Here is a 17,895-nt window from a genome sequence, read left to right on the forward strand (position 1 = left end):
TATCTTTTGGTCTTTTTATTTAAATTTGTAATAAAGGCCAAGCAGGAAGTCCAATCAGTAGATGACTGGCAGGTGGCAAGAAAAGAAATCTGGCCTGCCGTGATGCTGGTGATACAGGCTGGTGTTCTGAAGCACTTCAGATTTCCCTGCAACAGGACAAACAGGGTGTGAGAGAGGTTGTGTCTGAGTGTGCAAACACAATTTGCAAGTAAGGAAAAGTTGCCTGAGTATGATCTCTTTCTCAAATTCTTTCTTTAAGGATCATGGATCAGTTCCCCCTTTCAGCACGTTTGTGAATAGGGATGGGCACGAATCTAGAAATTCCAATTCAGGGCAACCCACAAATCAAACCCGAAACTGAGCTGGAATTTTTCTAAATCAGACAGTTTGAACCCTCAGTTTGAACAGCTGCAGTTTACCATGGCAGGGAGAAAGGGAAGGGGTTGCCCGGGGAAGGGTTAAAAGGCAGCCATTTAACTTGCCTTTTTCACTTCCCCCCACTTCCAAATAGGGGGAAGCAGAACTGACCCATGAAATGGCTGCAAGCTATTTAATTTCCCCTACTAAGAATTAGGGGGAGCAAAATGAATGGGTTAAATGCCTCACAGCCATTTAGACTAACAGCTGATGGGTGGGGGTAGGGTGGGGTGGGGGTAGGGTGGGCCACCCTCCTTGCTCAGCTGTTGGGTTTAAAGGGGCACTAGGAATGTTGCAACTCTGTAAGAGCTTTTGACACATCTGAGAATCCCATAACATGGACTGAAGATCCCTGCTGTAAGCCATCTTTAGAAGTTCAACTAAGGGTGCAAGCCTATAAAAACCTCAAGTGTACTGCCTTCACTTAGAATTTAGAACAGCATTGAACTGTAACCATAGCAATATATGAGACTAATGTAATTATGAAAATTCTAGGCATTGGTTTAACTATTGAATTTAAAAAAGAAATCAGAATTGATATGGCCATACTTACTAAAATAGAAACGTGAAACAGCAAAAGACCTTGTAATACAGTGCTTTTTAAAACATTGCCACTGAGCACTAATTTTTTCACATTGGAAAACCTCAGCTTAGCAGTTCAAATTACAAATTCTAAAAGATATCTAGATTTCTAGCTGGTGTAATATTTTACCACACCTCTATGGAATATGTGATCCAGTTAGAATTTTAATTTTCATTACAAGTAGAATGGGTTACCAGTTTTTTGTATTTATGAACGAGGGTGTGGATTTCAGCTTCAGTTCAGCAATAAACTGTGGGGAGAAAAGAAGTGCTGTCATTAAACCAGATTGTGGAACGGGAACCATAGAGCAGAACCCCATTCAGCACTGTTACTGGAGCCAGTTCTTATGACTTTAAGAGCAGCAGCTGTGGTGGTAGCTGCTGCCAAACTAATGAATTAAAAAAACCCTGTACAGCCAAACAAATCTTCAATGGGCACTGGGCAATCAGAGGGATTACTGGCCAAAAGACCTACCTGACTTCACCCACATTCTGAAAACACTTGGCAAGCTCTAGGAAAGGTGTAGTGGGCACCATTTTGGAGTCTCCTTGTCTGCCTCCGTGGGTTTGGCTAGATCCTCAAAGATCTTTGATGGCAAATGGCTCTGCTCAAGTGCCTATCAGCCCTGGAGGAGGTGGGCTTCCCGCATAGCTGGAGGGGAGGAACAGCTGTGTCTCTGCAACATTTTTCGTTCTGAGACTTTCCTGAGACTGGGGAGGGAGGGAGGAAGAGATCTCTCTCTGAGGCTCTGAATTGAGGCATCAAACATATTGCCATCTTTACCTTCCCTTGTGCCCTCCTTGTGCATTTGAAAACAAAGCAAATGATGCAGAGATGACACCACAAGCCCCCACTGCTCTCTCTTCCAAAAGCATTCAACCCTGACACCAAAACAGTATTTCCCTTAAATTTGTCATTGTTTGTGATAAGGAAGCTACATCTGCCCTTTGCTGATTTAAGTTGCTGAGAAAGTTCTTTCAGGGAAGGTCAAGGTTAAAGTCAAATGATTTTTAAAAAAGTACCCCAAACTAAGAAGCTGTAAGACCCATGGATCCAGCCCCTCTTACCTTTTCTGGTTTCAAAGGTCATCCTTGTCAATAGGAATCCCAGGGATCTCAGTGTCTTCCTGAACTGTTTGTGATATGATCTGATTTTCTTTTTCTCCCTGGCTTCGGCCAAATAAGAAATGGCATTAAGAATTATGAAACGGGTAGACAGACCAAACCAGTTTGTCTCCAGATATCTCAAAACATGTTGATACATTATGTTTTGACCCCTGAGCTGAGCATGAGTGGGTTTCTGAACTTTTCCCGACTGCTTTGCAATTCATTTTCCCTTCAGGAACCCATTCCAGGGCAATCAAGAAACCCCGGGGTATCACGAAACCTTGGTTGGGAAAGCCTGTCTTGTGGGACTTAGTTATAAGCAAACTCCCTATTCCACAATTCTGCCTTCTACATTAAGCTCAGGGTTCCACATTTCCTTTTGGCTACGTAGCTCAGAGAGTTATTCTGAGGATAAAACAGATCATTTGGGTTTCTCTTAGGAGAAAAAATAACTTTACAATTCTGAGTCAAGAGATTTAAGAAGTTTGGCAACATTTCTCTCTGGGATTTTTGCATCTTTAGAGGACAGAGGCAGCAAGCTATGTTTGCTCTTGTGGAGGAAAGATAGGATTCTTCTTAATTTGTCACAACAACTTTCATTTCCCAAAGTCAGAATAACATGCCCTGCAGGTGCCCATAAGTACAAATCAAATCAAATCAAATCAAATTTATTTAATACAGCACTGTGGCCAGATAAAACAGATAGCAAGAAAAAACATTTCACAGTAGAAAATTGCAAAATCAGGGAGCCAGTACAAAATTTAAAATATATAAAATTGTATAATTGATGCATATATTATAAAAAAATGCATAGTAAAATACCTCTAAAAATCTTCACTTAAGCTTAAGTTGTCTTTCCCGTGTGCTAAGCACATGCGCACAAAATTTGGCAACCTGCTTAATAAAAATGGCCCCTACTACTCCACAGGAAGAATTTTACTTTTTCTTTGTTTGAACTGGTGGAGGAATTCCTGAGTAATGGGAGGATGAATTTATTTCTCGCAGAGCTAAAAGTAGGGCACCTTAAGAGGACGTGTTCGATTGACTCTATCTCCCTGGAATTACAGGGGCAGAATCTTTCAGCTAATGGGGTTTTCTTGAAGCGACCCACCAGCATGGCAGAAGGTAACGCAGAGCATCTAGCTAGTGTGAATGCTCTCCTATAGTATTTTGTTTCCAAATAGGAGAGATAATCTGCAGAGGCTTGAATATATCTGGAACACGGTGGTGCACCATACCTAGGGGAGCGAGAAAGGTCAGTTTGACGCTCTGTGTCCTCAATCCTTTGTTTCACTACAATTTTCGCCTGATCGTACCCCAACCCGAGTAGTGAAAGCGAGGAAAAGCCTAATTTTATAATTTCCCTCTCAGCGGCCAACAGCCACTGGGATTTAAAATTGTCACAGAGGATTGAAGGAAGTAAACCAGCTGTGGCCCAGTGTGCCTTTTACCATAGGGAGATGGATGAAGTTACTGCTTTCGCTTTGAATTTTGGAAACCCTGTCTCTAGGCGTATCCATGAGTTCGAAACACAGTTTGGAACCTGAAGTAACGCTCTAAGAAATTTTGTTTGAACCCGCTCAAGTGGGGCAAAGCAAGAGGTTGGTGGCCCTAAAAAGGTCCCGTACACCATTTGAGCAATTGTCTTAGCTTGGAAGAGTTTGAGTGCTGCTGGAACAAAATAGGCTCCATTGGAGCGATGGAAGTAAGTACTATTCAACCCCGGACGAAGCAATCCCCGGCCATAACACTTACTATACAGATGCAAAATGCGGTTATTCCCTGTTGAGAAGTGAAGAATGCAGTAACTGCCATAATCAGCCTCCACCATATGTACGGTGATGTCACAACCTATATTTTGGAAACAGAACAGAGAAAAACGCCAATATAAGGGGTGGGGTATCAATTGACGCTATGTGATTTCTTTATTCAAAAAGTGAAATTTGTACTGAAAAATTAAGCCACCATATTGGATGCCTCCACTTTTGGAAAAGGCAAGATCTGAAGTATGCATTATTCAACAACATATATATAGAATGTCCTGCAGGAGGTGTAGGTGCTGTGGGAGTAGGGTGTGAGGGTAGCACACAAAGCATCTGCATTTCTGGTGGCCTGAGCAGTGGTGCTCTTAGCTAACCCAACATCTAGGACCATTGATGACTGGACATTCTTGAGCAGTTGGGAAGCAGAGGGTGGGAGAACTTGCAAATGGACAGAAGGATACATGGGTTTATGGAGGAATGTGGGTAGATGGGCAAGGGGGGCAGGATTGGGCATGGAGGTCTATGACTACTCTTTATCCAGGTTCTCTTGCCTGCAGGGTCTCCCACCAGCAGTAGTGGTAGAGCACTTACAAATGAACATCCAGGGATAAAACAGGGCCAGTTCCCGGTTTTGGAGGACCCTATCCTATCTCTCTCTGCTCATTGGTAAGTGCTCTACCACCACTGTTCCTAGCTGCAAGTGCTTTCCAGAACCATTGGTGAGCAGAGCGCTAGGTGGCTGTGGCTGATGGCAGTGAGAGGAGATGCAGGCATATGGGAGTACAAAGTTTCAGAGTATGCAAGATCTGTAGTGTGCATGATTAGAAACATATGAAGATTGTCCTCAAGGGGGCCTTGGAGAAGATGTGCATTTAGCATAAATAACTTAAGAACTTCCTAAGTTATTATTTCATGTTTTTCAAATAACCTCCTACAATCCTGATTGGCTCTTTGGAGACTTCCTGCTCCTTTGATCACGCTTTCTCCCTGCTTGCCACCAGAACGGAAGAAAGACTGCAGACAATCATTGAACACCAAGTTAGGTCTCTTTCTCTCTCTCTTTCAACTCAACCCAAAATGTAATGTCTTGTTTGACCCCAACTTAAAAGGAGAGAGAGATGCTCATACTTCCCAGTTTCAAATGGTTTGCAGAAGAACAAGTTTCAAGTCCAGTTAACACCTCAGAGACCAATAAGCTATCCAGTGTTAAAGAGTTATTATCAGATACTTACCAGTGACTTTGAATACACCAGACTGTTGAGTTTGCATTAAATGAATTTTTTCTATGTGGCATGTATCATCTCTGCAATTAAAACAAACAAACAAACAAAAAAGATCATCACGCTTCCATAGCAGGCTGTGTTCCTGTCAGGAGGACCTGGACCAGTCCCATCTATGGGCTTATGCAATGAGATTTGTTATTAGGCCTATCCTAAATATTCCTAGGGTGGCAGACTTCTATAGAATTCAAAGCATCTGCCATTCAGACTCTTGGAGAAACAAGGATGTGGATGTGAGAATAGCTGCGCCATACTCTTCCCTTTCCCAACTGAAATCCCATTTTCTCATTCCGTGTATGGTTCAATAGTGTCCACTTAGCTATGCGGAGCAGAAAATGGAACAGAGCTTTTTTGCATTGCTGTTTTCCCTTCACTCATTTCCGCCATTTGTTTTTTTTTTTAAGCCATTCTGCTTTCTCATGAAGTTTACTACTCATCTGAATTGGGATTGATTTTGGCTTCTGCATCGCTTTTTCTCACTTCAGCCACAGTTAGGTAAACTATTGCTGTGTTTCTGCAGGGGCACAGAAGTAGTAGTAGGAGAGTGTTCTCCTTTAGTACTTATTTTTGTTTGTTTGTTTGTTGGATTTCTTAGCCACCACTCCAGGGCCTATTCTGCACACAATAGATAATGCACTTTCAGTGCACCTTAGAAGTAGATTTTCCTGTTCTGCAGCTGCCAAAACACATTGAAAGTGCTTTATCCTACATGTGCAGAACTAGGCCCCTGCCAACTCATGACAGCTTACAACAGTGGTTAAAAACAATAAATGAATTCAATAAAAAATACACCCTATCCCCACCCTATACCAACCCTCAGCAAACCAACCCTTCCTCCCTGGTTGCCATCTCCAGGTTGTTGTCCCAATGGGCATTCAGAGGAAGGATCTTCTGATCTGCTGGTGAGTTCCTTCCTAAATTCCTATTGAGTTGTATAGAACTGGGGGAAGGAGCTCTAAGCAAAACCCACAAACAATTGCTCAGCATTCAGGAAACAAAATTCAGGCAAGAGGAAGGGAAGAAGCCTCCAGCTAGGGCGGCTAAATGACTTAAGTCAGATTTCAACAGACCATGATTTTTTCAGAGAGCTCATTTGCTGGAGGGTTCAGTATATGCGGCACACAGAATACGTGGAAAGCTGTACATTTTCAAATCCCTGTGTTCAGATTCTGATGCTAAAGTTTAGTGCTCAGATTTTGAAATTAAATGTTGAGTTCAAGAGATTCAAACGTTCCCCTGTTTTGATTTGTTGAAATCAAGAACCATTTATTATAATCCAAGGCCATCTGTTGAGGAGCATGATATGTGGAGTGCTTCCAGTTGTTGGATGTCAAATGTACTCAGGTTGTGCAAAACCTTTGGCTGACCACTGCCTGCATTAAGCAGATCAAATTTTACCTGAATATTCACACTCTGAAAGGATATTCACCATCATGATTTTATAGCATTCTATTATTTTGGAAGGGCAACTTCCTTTTTGCTCTGTTTTCAACGTGTTTAACACTCTGCCTACGAAATTGTGGAATGCAGCTTCCCATGCTGGGGAATGGTGGCAGTGTTTGGCTTACCACACATGGCAAAAAAGACAAAAATCTGTAATGTATGGATCTCCCTTTATAAAGGAAAACAATAAACAGAGTAACTCAATATCACTTACTTTGAAATCTTCATGTTGAGAAGCACGTCACGCGTTCCTACGGGTGCTGCTGTCATGCCAACATTCGCAGTGTCTTTAATCACTACTTCCTCCATAACCTTGGCTATCAGATACCATTGTCCCGCAAACTAGGAAGGGGAGGTTGTTCTTAGTTTGCTATCCAGAAAGTCAATTTACTATTTAAAACATCCAGTAATGTAACCTCTCTTCCTCCATTCAGTGGTAGGTGGGTCTCTTAGACCACTCTCTGCCCATTGCATTCATGGGAAGGCAAAGGGGCTCCAGTAAAAGAGAGGCAAGCTGCATATTTTTATCCTTTTTATCTATACTTGCATATCTCATGAGGATACATTGGTGGTCCATTGGGGTTTTTTTTTAGCCATGGCCATAAGGGGAGTTCCTACAGAATGCATCAAATGCATTTATGTAGTCCTGTATTTGCCCTTGAAAAAGTTGTTACAGGTCCAGAAACATGGCACAATACTGGAAGTAATATACACTTAAGTTTCCAAAATACAAACCAGAAATTTTGTAATGTATGCTAAATGCTCAGAACATTCACATTTACAGACTCTAGAGAAGAACACATCACACAAGTCAGAGACATCAAAGCTCTCTTGACTGCTCTATTTAATGCCTTTCTTGGAAGTAAAGATATGTCGGTAGATCTGCCTGACCTGTTCTACTTCCTGGCCAGTCACCCAAGTCTAATTGGCCAAGGAAGACTCCTGTGAAGGTCATTCCATCTCAGTTCCTCCCTGAGCCTAATGACTCTTGAGCCATTGCCTTGGAAAGAGAAATTGAGTTAAATTCCTCCTCCACATAATCTGTCAATGTCACCGTATAGTTAAAGAGGCATCAAATTCTAAGTTGGAAAAGGAACTGGCAAACCTGATGCCTCCTCATGTGAGGATCCACAGGTTAAATCTCTGCTCTCTACTCACGTTATATCTAAATGACCTGTCTGGAGGTCTTTGGTGTATTATTACCTTTTGGGCATCAAAATTTTCCACTGTAGGAATGTTGACTTGAGAAAGAATCTGGCAGACCAAGGCTGACAAACCAATCAACAGGCTAATTTTCATCATCGCAGAGTCTGGTTGGAGGAATTTCAGGAACAGCCCAAAGAGATTTCACCTCTTCAGTGCTTTGCTCTCAACTCTTCCAACGTTTTGCTTTATAGTACTCTCCTTACCATCCTAAAAAAGTCATGCAATCATATTGACCACTATTCCTCCAGGACTCGCTCATACACAGGGTAAGACAGAACACCTTGGATCATTGGGTTCTTTTCAGAAGTTATGTGGGCCTATTCTGAATTACCTAGAACAGTCCAGGTGGAACAGCCCATTCGGGAGCTAAGATCAGATATGCCCCCAGAGGTGTGGGTGAAGGTTCTCAATGGGCCTTAGTGTCTTTTAATATCTGAAAAATGATCAAAATCCATTCCTTCTGGATGTGGGAAGACAAGCGGCATTTTGGACAGTCGAGTCTCCCTGCCAAGTCTCCCTGCCCACCAGAAGCGCCACAAACAGCAGTGAGTAGTGGCACCAGGCCAATGGGGAAGATTCTGTTGATTTGACACTCACTTTGAAAGCAACACATTCTACAAAACTATGCAAAACAAACTCTGTGTTGATTTGATGCTATTCTGCTACCTTTTGTTCCTGTAATTGCTGCTAGTTTTCATGGTGGGAGCTGTTGCAGTGCTTTGTTAGATGCTGCATTCATTACAAATCTGTGTAGTATTTGGACTCATTTCATTGGAAATATCGATTCTTCAAGGTCAGGCTTTTGCAACAGGTTTTGGGAAACCCTGGGGTTTTGCAACAGCCCCAGAAGGGCTTTTCCAATTAGATGGGAGTTAATTAACTTCTTAATATATTTTGTTAATTACTGGATGATATGATGATATACAGTCACCTTGACCTCCCTCCCCTCCCCAAATGGACAATGATGGGCCTTAGAGGAGGTGGAAAGGAAAGAGTCCCCGTCCTTACAAATCCTTGCTGGCCAAGACTCATCACACATGGTAGCAACTGAGGTAAGCTCTCTAATGTTAACTTAATTGTGAGGTGGGTATGGATGGAGTGGCATAGGCCTGCTCTGGCCCTGTTTCTGGTGCTGGGGTTGGAGGCAACAGAGTGGCTTAGGCCTGCCCTAGCCCTGTTTTCACAGGGTTCCATTGCAGGTTCACTTTGGCAAGGAAGAGAAAACGTGTAGCTAGCCCACAGTGCAGGTATGTTTCTGTTCATTAATCATCTGAAAATATTTCTCACTTCCTGTGCTGCAGGAGTGGTCTGGTGATGTCATATCCGGTAGGACTGTTTGGGTGATGTCACCTTAATTGGCATGTGACTTCCTGGAGCATAGCAGGAGGACATAGCCTGCTGACATGACTTTGGGGGTTTCTCGAAGCCTGAAGAATGTTTTAGAGGTTTTTCGCTGATAAAAAGGTTGAAAAAGGCTGCTCTAGGTCATGATTGGGTTATTGAAGTGACCTTCATGTCAGTTACTGAATTGCTGGTAGTTCATTCTCTCTGTAGGAACATGACAAATTGGCGTCCTGGATACATATCGATCTAAATCTAACTAAGTAGGACAAATTCAGAGTGGATATGAGCAACTTTAATGGAGATGTGTTTTGCAAAAAGGGTCCTCTAACTCCCAGTGGGATGTCATGCTCCTCCTACGTGCCTACAAAAACATCTACAGGGCACCACTGGTCAGGGTGCCAAAGAAGAGGTGTTGCCAGTGCACTGCTACAGAGCTATATGCTCTGCAGTTTTCTGTGTCCCCACGGAGAAAACATTTCAACGGGACACCTGGTCCACAGCTAAAATGTGCCCCCCCGGGGGCTGCAGCCGCAGCAATCCCACCTTCCTTAATGCAAAGTCACATGGCTTTATTGGCATCATTTCGTGATGAAAATTACTAAGTAGTAGCAAATGAAGCCCATTTTTAAAGAGAGTCCCAAGGCATGTCAGCATGCTCATCCTTATTCAAACTACGCTTCTACTTTTGCTTCTCACCTGGGACTGCCAAAGAGGCGGGGAGGGATGTAGGAGAGTTGGCAATCACCTGACAAGTCGCAATGCATGGCTGGAGAGCAGCAGGTTCAGATGGAGGGGCCACATGATATGCATGCCTAAAACCAAACTCCATCCTGATCCCTGGCCAGGAGTGCTTTAAGGATTCATGAGGCCCGTAGCACCAGAGCCAGTTTAAGGATTTCTGGGGCCCCAGCAGAGTACCATTATAGCGGAGCAGCCTGACTGGGGGTGGAGAAATTCCCCACAGAGGAAAGGGGTCTCACTCCGAGTGTCCTTAAAGAGGGGAAAGGGGGAGGAGAGAGGCTATGGCCCTGATCCATGGGGAGAGGGCACTGTGTGGGGCCCCAGGAAGCCCAGGGCCCATAGCAAGTGCTACGTGTCCTGCATGGATAAACCAGCGCTGTTCCTGGCTACTCTGACTAGCGGCAGAGTCCAGCAATTATCCAGGGAATCAGGCAGGCAGACGTTCCCCCCAGCATTACTTTGGAAATTCTTTCACTGAGGGAGAACCAGACTTGTTATCTATATGCCTGCCCAGTCTTTCATCTGATTAAAGGTGAGGGTGGAATTTGTAACTGTACCAGCAGAAAGATGGAACAGATTTGCCCAGGAGTCCTGAGCCTTCATTCCAGGCAGCAATATCTTCTGGTTCCTTCTCATTTTCTCCAAAGCAAGACCACACAAGTCCTCCAGGATGCAGTTTCTTAATCTATTTATTAATAGCATGAGGGGCCTTTTGTCCCAAGACTGGGCAAAGGTCAAAACTACATGGCACAGGAAAGGGATTTTCTCAAGTCACGGCTGGAATCTTCTGAAGAAGACACCTGGAAGGCAAGGAGGGTAGGGGTGAGCATACGAATCTGACTCATAGCAAGTTGGATCTCTAGTCTTTCTGTCCCACTGTCTCCTCATTGGTAACAGTTTTCCAGGGTCTAATCCAGCTTTTCTTGACTTTTTACCATTGAGAAACCCTGAACCATTCTCCCAGTGGGGCATGTAATTTATTGCTAGATAGTTTGACTAGTCAAGGGCACCATGCTGGCTTGGAAAACCTCCCAAACCAAGACACAAGATTTTAAGGACATACTTAACAGGTTTCTATCTCACAGACTGAGCTCAGAATCACAGTTTGTATTAGATTCAGTCCTTGTCAATAAAACGAATCCTTTTTTAAAAATTCCAAAACAACCCTGGGGATTTAATTCAGGAGACAAGTCTATTTAAGGTAACAGGTTGGTGTCATCTTCTGTACCTGTTTTTTTTTTCTCTCTCTCTCTCTGATTCAAAAAGATCATTGTAGGGAGAAAATGTCACTCTGACAGTGAATTAATGACTTAAAACTCACCTTGTCTCCCTATTCCTCGTCTTGACAGGCCACTGTGAAAACAAAATACAAAGGAGTGTATGATCACTGCATCTGTCAAATGACCATCACAAGCAAAGGAAAACCACATACAAGCATGCATTGCTTCATCTCTAACCCATGCAGAGTAGCCAAGGTTTTCAACATGCTCTTTCTCTATGCTCCCCATTCCCCCCCAGTGAGCGTATCTAGCTATGAACAAAGAACACTCAGGCATGCACAAAGGGACAAATTCCATCACTAATCCTGATGTCTTAGGGCTTGGTGTTGACAACAGGATCCAGAATGAAACTGAAACAGCACCAATAAATTACCCAGTTCCCAATCCCGCCCACTACATAATGCCTGTAGCACTTAGTGTATACCATCAATAGCTAGCAAAAGAGGGTTGCCAGGTCCTCTCTGGCCACCAGCAGGGAAGCGGGGAGGGGAGGCTGCCACATCTGGGTCATAAAACTCCTAGAGATTTGGGGATGGAACCTGGGGAGAACAGGGGCCTCGGTGGGGTACAATGCCATAGAATCCACCCTCCAAAGCATCCATGTTCTCCAGGTCAACTGATCTCTGTAGTCTGGAGATGGGCTGTAATTCCAGGGGGTCCCCAGGTCCCCGCTGGAGACTGGAACCCATACAGCAAAACCAGAAGGAAGCTCTCAGTAGTGCTTATTTCAAGAACTATCTATACATAAAATCCAAGCCAGATTGTTACAACTTTTCAGGGCATTTAGTGTGGTCACAAAGAGACAAACAATGCATTAAATAATGCATCCAGGAGCAGCTGTCCCAATCCTGAACCAATGCCTACAGGAGTGATCCTGACTCTGAGTATAGTGTCATGGTGCCCACTAATGCAGCTGGTACCCAATTGCTTCTTCCCCATTTGGAAATAATGCTGCCGCCTTACACACACACACACTCACACAGGTGCCACACTGGGGACTCCTGGTCTAGAGGCTATCATCAAGAGGAAGAAGATCAATAAACTGGAACAGAATCAAGAGAAGATGGAAGGGACACAAACAGAGGGAGTCAATAAGGGAATGAATCGACTTATGATAGGCAGGTTGTCACCCTGTGTGATGGTCCAGAACAGTCTTGAGCAGCAGGTTTCTGCACTCTCCTGCATGCAATCATGATCCAAAGACTTAAAAAAGGACCACTGCCATCCTTTCATTATTATTATTATTATTATTATTATTATTATTATTATTATTATTATTAATTGGATTTATATCCCGCCACTCCCCGTAGGCTCGTGGCGGGTCACAGCAGTCCTATCCCCATTAAAATACCCATTAAAAAACTTTAAAACAATCCCAACATGGTGGAACTTATTATTCCCACCCCTGCTATCAGAGCGGCAGGGAGGGTGGGGAGGAGATGCTAGGTCTGGGGGGGGGGGGATGTTGGCACTCATTTGCTGACCCCGGCCTCAACCAAAAACGTGGCGGAAGAGCTCTGTCTTGCAGGTCCTGCGGAAAGCTGGTAAATCCTGCAGGGCCCGCGGCTCACCCGGGAGCTCATTCCACCAGGTAGGGGCCAGGACCGAAAAGGCCCTGGCCCTGGTCGAGGCCAGGCGCGCTTCTCTAGGGCCAGGAACAATTAGGAGATTCTCCCCCGCTGAGCATAAAGCCCTGCGGGGGATATAGGGCGGTAGGCGGTCCCTCAGGGGATATAGGCGGTCCCTCAGGGGGATATAGGGCGGTAGGCGGTCCCTTTCAGTATTCAGTATGAAGCCAGAAGCATCTCTCTGCCTAGGGGCCGCTTAGCAAAAGTCTTAGACGGGCCCCCAGAATCACGGCCACTCCCTGCTGGCTCACACACATACACAAACACACATCAAAGGAGCCAAGCAAGAGGTGACCTGCTTTTCTTCTTCCCCCCTCCCATTCCAGAGGGTGGAGTGGGACTATGGGCAGTTGGCCCCCCCCACCAACAGCTGGGGCCCAAAGCTGCTGCGCTTGTTGCCCATTGGCTAAGACTGGCCAGCCTCTGCCTCTTAAAGCCTGCCAAAATTGCTTTTACAAGAGTATCCAGGCCAGTGATGGTACGAGCAGTTCAGTTAACCTGTAGAGAAGAATTCTGACAATGGCTTGTTAAAACAGGAAACCCAGCCCCAATATAACACTATGAAGAAGACTAAGTCCTGCCCAGGGAAAAATGCCTCCTGTGAAATACCTCCAGAGTTGTTTACAAGTGCATTTCTGGAAAGACACTGAGACCCACACTGTTCCCCTGGTACCCACCATCACCATCTGTTAACACCACCTTTGACTGAATTACCCAGCCCTTGACTTGACTATCTCCTTCCACACAAATTTTAAGCTGGAGTGAGGAAAAATGATCTTCCAAGGTTTCTTGTGAGTCCATGAAAGTTCTTCTGCCATTCCAAAAATCTAAACTCATCAACATCCCTGAATGAAGTTCAGCTTAATTTACTCTTCACTGATCCAGCAGGTGTACAAGAGTAGTATCTTTTGTCTCTTACGTTCAACGGGAAAGAACACGATTTGTTCACTCGTCAGGCCTTGACTTTCGCCAATTGCTGTCAATTGTTCCTTTACCTCTGGACTCACCTCAGTGTTCTTGGCTGAAACAAGCAAACAAGAAGAGTCAGACTTCAGTCCTACATGCACTTCATACCTTTCACCTCCAGAAAGCAGGCTGCTGAACCAAACCATACAGAAAACTTCCAAAACGTTGATCTAGGCTTTCCCAACAAGGCTTTCTTGTAACCCTGGGGTTTTGTGACACCCCAATACAGTTTTGCCAACTGGGTAGAAATTAATTAATGTTTATATTGATGGTCATGTTGACCTGCCCCCTCCTTCCAAAATAGCCAATGATGGACCTGGAGGGAGTGGGAAGGGGTGGGACCCTGGCCATACAAATCCTTGCTGGCCAAAACTAATCACATGTGGTAGCGACTGGAGTCCAGACAGATAATTAGTCTCATCCTTAACACGCCTGCGGCGCCGTGTGCACCGCGGACTAAATAATGCGCTAAGGGATTGGTGGGAGGAGTTAGGGCGGGCTTTGTCCGTGATGAGGCAGGGGCCTGATTGGCCCGGGCGATTCCCGCCCTGCTGACAAGGAAGCAACTGCGAGCCACGGAGCGCGGCTCGCAGTTGCTCCCTTGCCTAGCGCCCGCTGTATTTTAATTACAGCAGGCTTGATTACTAGTTTTAACATAACTGCAGAAGTGCTGCTCCATCAACCCCCACTCCAAAACCAGAAACAGGGCCAGAGCAGGCCCATGCCACTCTGTTGCCCCCTTCTGTATCACTTCAAAACCTGAAGAATATTTCAGGGGTTTCTCACCAGGGCCCATTCTGCACACTTAGGATAATGCACTTTCAATGTGCTTTGGCAGCTGGATTTTCCTGTGCAGAACAGGAAAATCTACTTCTAACGTGCATTGAAACTGCATTATCTATTGTGTGCAGACTATGCCCAGGTAAAAGGTTGAGAAAAGCTACATTGGTCTCTGGAAGAGAATATGGGTGAACTTTAGGTATTTTTAGGTATTTTTCAAAAAAATGAAAAAAAAATTTGGGTAGCAGACCATTTGAGTATACTTACAATAAAGTGTAACAATAGTTGTGATCATGTCATTCTTTTCTATCTTCACAATGGCAATGGCATAGTCTTGACAATTTGTCTTCACAATTTCTACAGATATTTTACTAGATTCTGGAGGAAAGAACAGAAGGAGCACTAAAATGTAATAATTAAACTCACTGCAGGGAAGGTTGAAAGCAATATTTAGTACACTTCGAATAGCTTCTGTTTGTAAGCTAGGGCTGTGGCACTGTACATCATGTTTCAACAAAGTTTCAACAAAGAAGTTTCACTAAAGTTTTAAAAGCCAGGCAATTTCCGCTCATCAGCAAAAATAGCGTTACACCAGCTGAATGGCAAAGCGCTAAATTTTATCACGCCTCCCAGCCCCTCCTCACCCTTTTGCTGTCTTGCCTTTACTTTAAAGAGAATAATGTGATTGCTATTTTTAAAAAAATGACTTTAGCCATTAACTAAATCAGCACAATTCAAATGTATAAAAGAGAAAAACTTTTGCCATGCAGACCAGAGGTGTGGTAGTACGTTCCATCTTCCATTTTCTCAAACTCTATTTCAACCATCTTGCATCCATCTTCCCTGCGAAACAAGATCAAGACCCATAGGTCATGAGGGTACATGTTCCTCCTGATCATCTTGTATCCTAGCAAATAGTCAAGCAAGATGAACATTTGGCCAGCTGGGCATGAAGATTTCGCCAGCACACCGCACAGAAAAGCCAAGAGCGCTGCAGGGTGCTCCAACCCTACTCCCAGTATTCAATTTGCTGCTCTCATTTGTTCTTTACAAGCCTGAGGAACACAACCTTCTGCGATTCTAAATTATTTGCCATGCTTTCCTTATATGACTACAGAAATATGGAGGATAGAAGCCCTGATTACGGGTTATATATTTCCCAACCTATAATGTTGGGATTTTGGCAATCTCAGTTAGGGTTCTGCACGGCGGCATCTGAATTGGCCACTTTGGGCCACCACACCCAGCTCCTCCCCCCCCCCCCCCGTGGTGAGACGCTGGCTGTGGCAGCCCGGAGCGGCCAATTTGGCAACCCTAGTCTCAATTCTATATGGGACATGAGAGCACTGCTGGCTCTTGATGAATTAGGAAGTTATGCTGAAGAAACCGTTGCACTCTGACCAGCAATCTGCAGCAGGCTTTTGCTGTAAGTTAGCCCCACACCCACATAGCCGTCTAGAAAGCGAACAATTGTATCACCTCGGAATTGTTACCCGCATCTTTTGGTAAATTTTCGCCATGAAAAAGGTTCTGCCATCGTTACCATCTCTTCTAGCTATCAAGATTTTCGAATGCACAATGTGAATTTTGTTATTTTCGGAAGCGTGGCCTTTTCTTGCAAGTTCATATACCAGTTCTGTCCCTGTTAAGAGCAGAATCAGCTGCATCCAGGCTTTCATGCTGAACTCACACAAGGAAACATTGATCATGCAGGAAACAGGTTGATGTAAGTTGGGGCACTTACGTGGGAAAGTTTGAGGTGACCTTTAATTTCCCTTCCTCTGGGAAGCTCAGCCAGGCAAACAGCATCTTCATGGTATCAATTTTGGTCTCCGGAAAGAGGCTGGAGGTTCCTATGCCAATCACATGCCACGTCCCTTCCATCTGAAGACATAAGTTGTGTGAGTGCCCAGAGGTGGCCATTGCAAAAGTGCGTCAACTGAGCAAAAGTTCTTGAACATAGATGTCCATCGGGAACAAGAATGCTCTAGGACTTACTAAGGATCACTTCCTAACAGCGGTGAGTTATGGGCAGCCAGGAATGCAGGATGCCTGGAGGTGCAAGTCCCTACAGAATGGGATTTGAGGTTAGGAAGAGGCGCAAAGGAGAGCTAGAAAGGGGTTTAGGCAGAGTTAACACAGGCAGGTGGAATGCCTGGAGATGAGGCAGGAAAGCAGAAGGGTTGGAAGGCAGCTGGAGGATACAGCTGGAGGATACAAAAGAAGGCTCCCTGACCCAGAAGTGTATATAAGCAGATGAGGTTGGAGGAAACAGTGGGCTCGGTGTGGATGAGTGGAGCTATGCTGGAAAGAACCTCAGAGGTAAGTGCAGCTATTTCCATCATTTCTCTAAAGCCCCACAAAAGAACCCAAATCCAGAGGTGTACAGTTCCAGTTCTGGTAACTCCTAATCATATAAATGAAAGGAAATTAGTAGGGACATAAACATGTAAGCACTTTTTTCGAAAAGCAGTGGAGTATATCCTTTTCTCAAAGCTTACCAAGATCCGAGAAACCCCAATGCCCCAAGTGAAACAGTCCCTTTCTTTGTCCCAGTCTTGTTTACTTACATATCTGTCATTTCCAGAACATTTATGTTCAGCACAAACACTGCAGAGCAGGGCAAGCCCTAAACCAAACATCCAGACTTTCATCTTCAGCTTTTCCTTCCTTACTTTCCAAGAGAAGAAATATCTGAGAAACTAAAAAGCGTGTTCTGAGGTTTCCTTTTGAAAGAAACTCTTGGGGTCGTCCCCGTCCTTTTGACTTGCGTCATATTCCCATCGCCTTTCATCTCCCATCCAGCTACACAAGCAGCTTCAGAGATAACAGGTTGTTACTGGCATGGTCATGATTGCCGCAAAGGGCACTTGATGGATGACCTCACAGAATACAATGATCCATTGCAGTTCTTCAAACAGAGGGGGCATGAAGCTGGCCAAGACCCCAGTGGGCAATTTGGCCTGAAGCCAAGCAGAGAACGTCTCGAACCTTTTATCTAGAGTCAGAGGGATATGTTAAGTCCAAGGTCAACATGACAGGAAAAATGAAGAGTAAGCCTCTTCAGCTGTCTTCAGTGTAATATTCTGCATTCTGACTCTCCAGTGTACCTAGCAAGAAGTTAGGGGATTAAAGAAGCTGAGGAAACAAAACTGGGCTTTTGCCACATAAGCAGTTACAACAGGGCATGGCTGACTGCATAAATGTAGAGATAAGGTGCTCTGTGGTAGAGAACAGGGTCTCTTTGTTGCTCAGACTAGAGTACCAGAGGTGTGTTGACGTGTCGACAAGGGCCCGTACCATCCAGCGGGTTGGGCGGAATTATGGTGGGTGCCATAGGAGGGAGGCACAGGAGGAG

General features: G+C 44.5%; 2 protein-coding genes across 2 annotated transcripts; both read right to left on the bottom strand.

Annotated features, from left to right (window-relative positions):
* On the bottom strand, positions 1-8,120 carry LOC143821953 (epididymal secretory protein 4-like). The gene is made up of 7 exons (XM_077306485.1): positions 7,796-8,120; positions 6,807-6,934; positions 5,102-5,172; positions 3,862-3,957; positions 2,068-2,169; positions 1,195-1,250; positions 1-146 (listed from the first exon to the last, which is right to left on the bottom strand). Exons 1-6 carry the CDS (start codon positions 7,892-7,894, stop codon positions 1,240-1,242), a joined length of 507 nt encoding a protein of 168 aa, XP_077162600.1. The 5' UTR covers positions 7,895-8,120; the 3' UTR covers positions 1-146; positions 1,195-1,239.
* A 2,434-nt stretch (positions 8,121-10,554) lies between these two features.
* On the bottom strand, positions 10,555-17,234 carry LOC143822147 (extracellular fatty acid-binding protein-like). Its single transcript, XM_077306919.1, has 7 exons — positions 17,108-17,234; positions 16,282-16,421; positions 15,310-15,380; positions 14,805-14,915; positions 13,711-13,812; positions 11,205-11,236; positions 10,555-10,683 (listed from the first exon to the last, which is right to left on the bottom strand). The coding sequence occupies exons 1-6, from the start codon at positions 17,189-17,191 to the stop codon at positions 11,214-11,216; spliced, it is 531 nt and encodes a 176-aa protein (XP_077163034.1). The 5' UTR covers positions 17,192-17,234; the 3' UTR covers positions 10,555-10,683; positions 11,205-11,213.
* Positions 17,235-17,895: the final 661 nt, after the last annotated feature.

This window comes from Paroedura picta, chromosome 12 (genome assembly GCF_049243985.1).
Source record: "Paroedura picta isolate Pp20150507F chromosome 12, Ppicta_v3.0, whole genome shotgun sequence".
In the NCBI taxonomy this organism is placed as follows: domain Eukaryota; kingdom Metazoa; phylum Chordata; class Lepidosauria; order Squamata; family Gekkonidae; genus Paroedura; species Paroedura picta.

Bases quoted from the DNA above. Each gene is read 5' to 3' on its own strand.
- LOC143822147 (XM_077306919.1), bottom strand. From the start codon at position 17,191: ATGAAAGTCTGGATGTTTGGTTTAGGGCTTGCCCTGCTCTGCAGTGTT. The intron at 16,422-17,107 runs GTAAGTAAACAA...TTATGTCTTCAG, and splicing joins GTTCTGGAAATGACAGATAT to ATGGAAGGGACGTGGCATGT. The intron at 11,237-13,710 runs GTAAGAGACAAA...TTGTTTTCACAG, and splicing joins CGTGTTCTTTCCCGTTGAAC to TGGCCTGTCAAGACGAGGAA.
- LOC143821953 (XM_077306485.1), bottom strand. From the start codon at position 7,894: ATGATGAAAATTAGCCTGTTGATTGGTTTGTCAGCCTTGGTCTGCCAG. The intron at 5,173-6,806 runs GTAAGTGATATT...TTTTAATTGCAG, and splicing joins CTCAACATGAAGATTTCAAA to AGATGATACATGCCACATAG. The intron at 3,958-5,101 runs GTAAGTATCTGA...TCCAAAATATAG, and splicing joins TGGTGTATTCAAAGTCACTG to GTTGTGACATCACCGTACAT.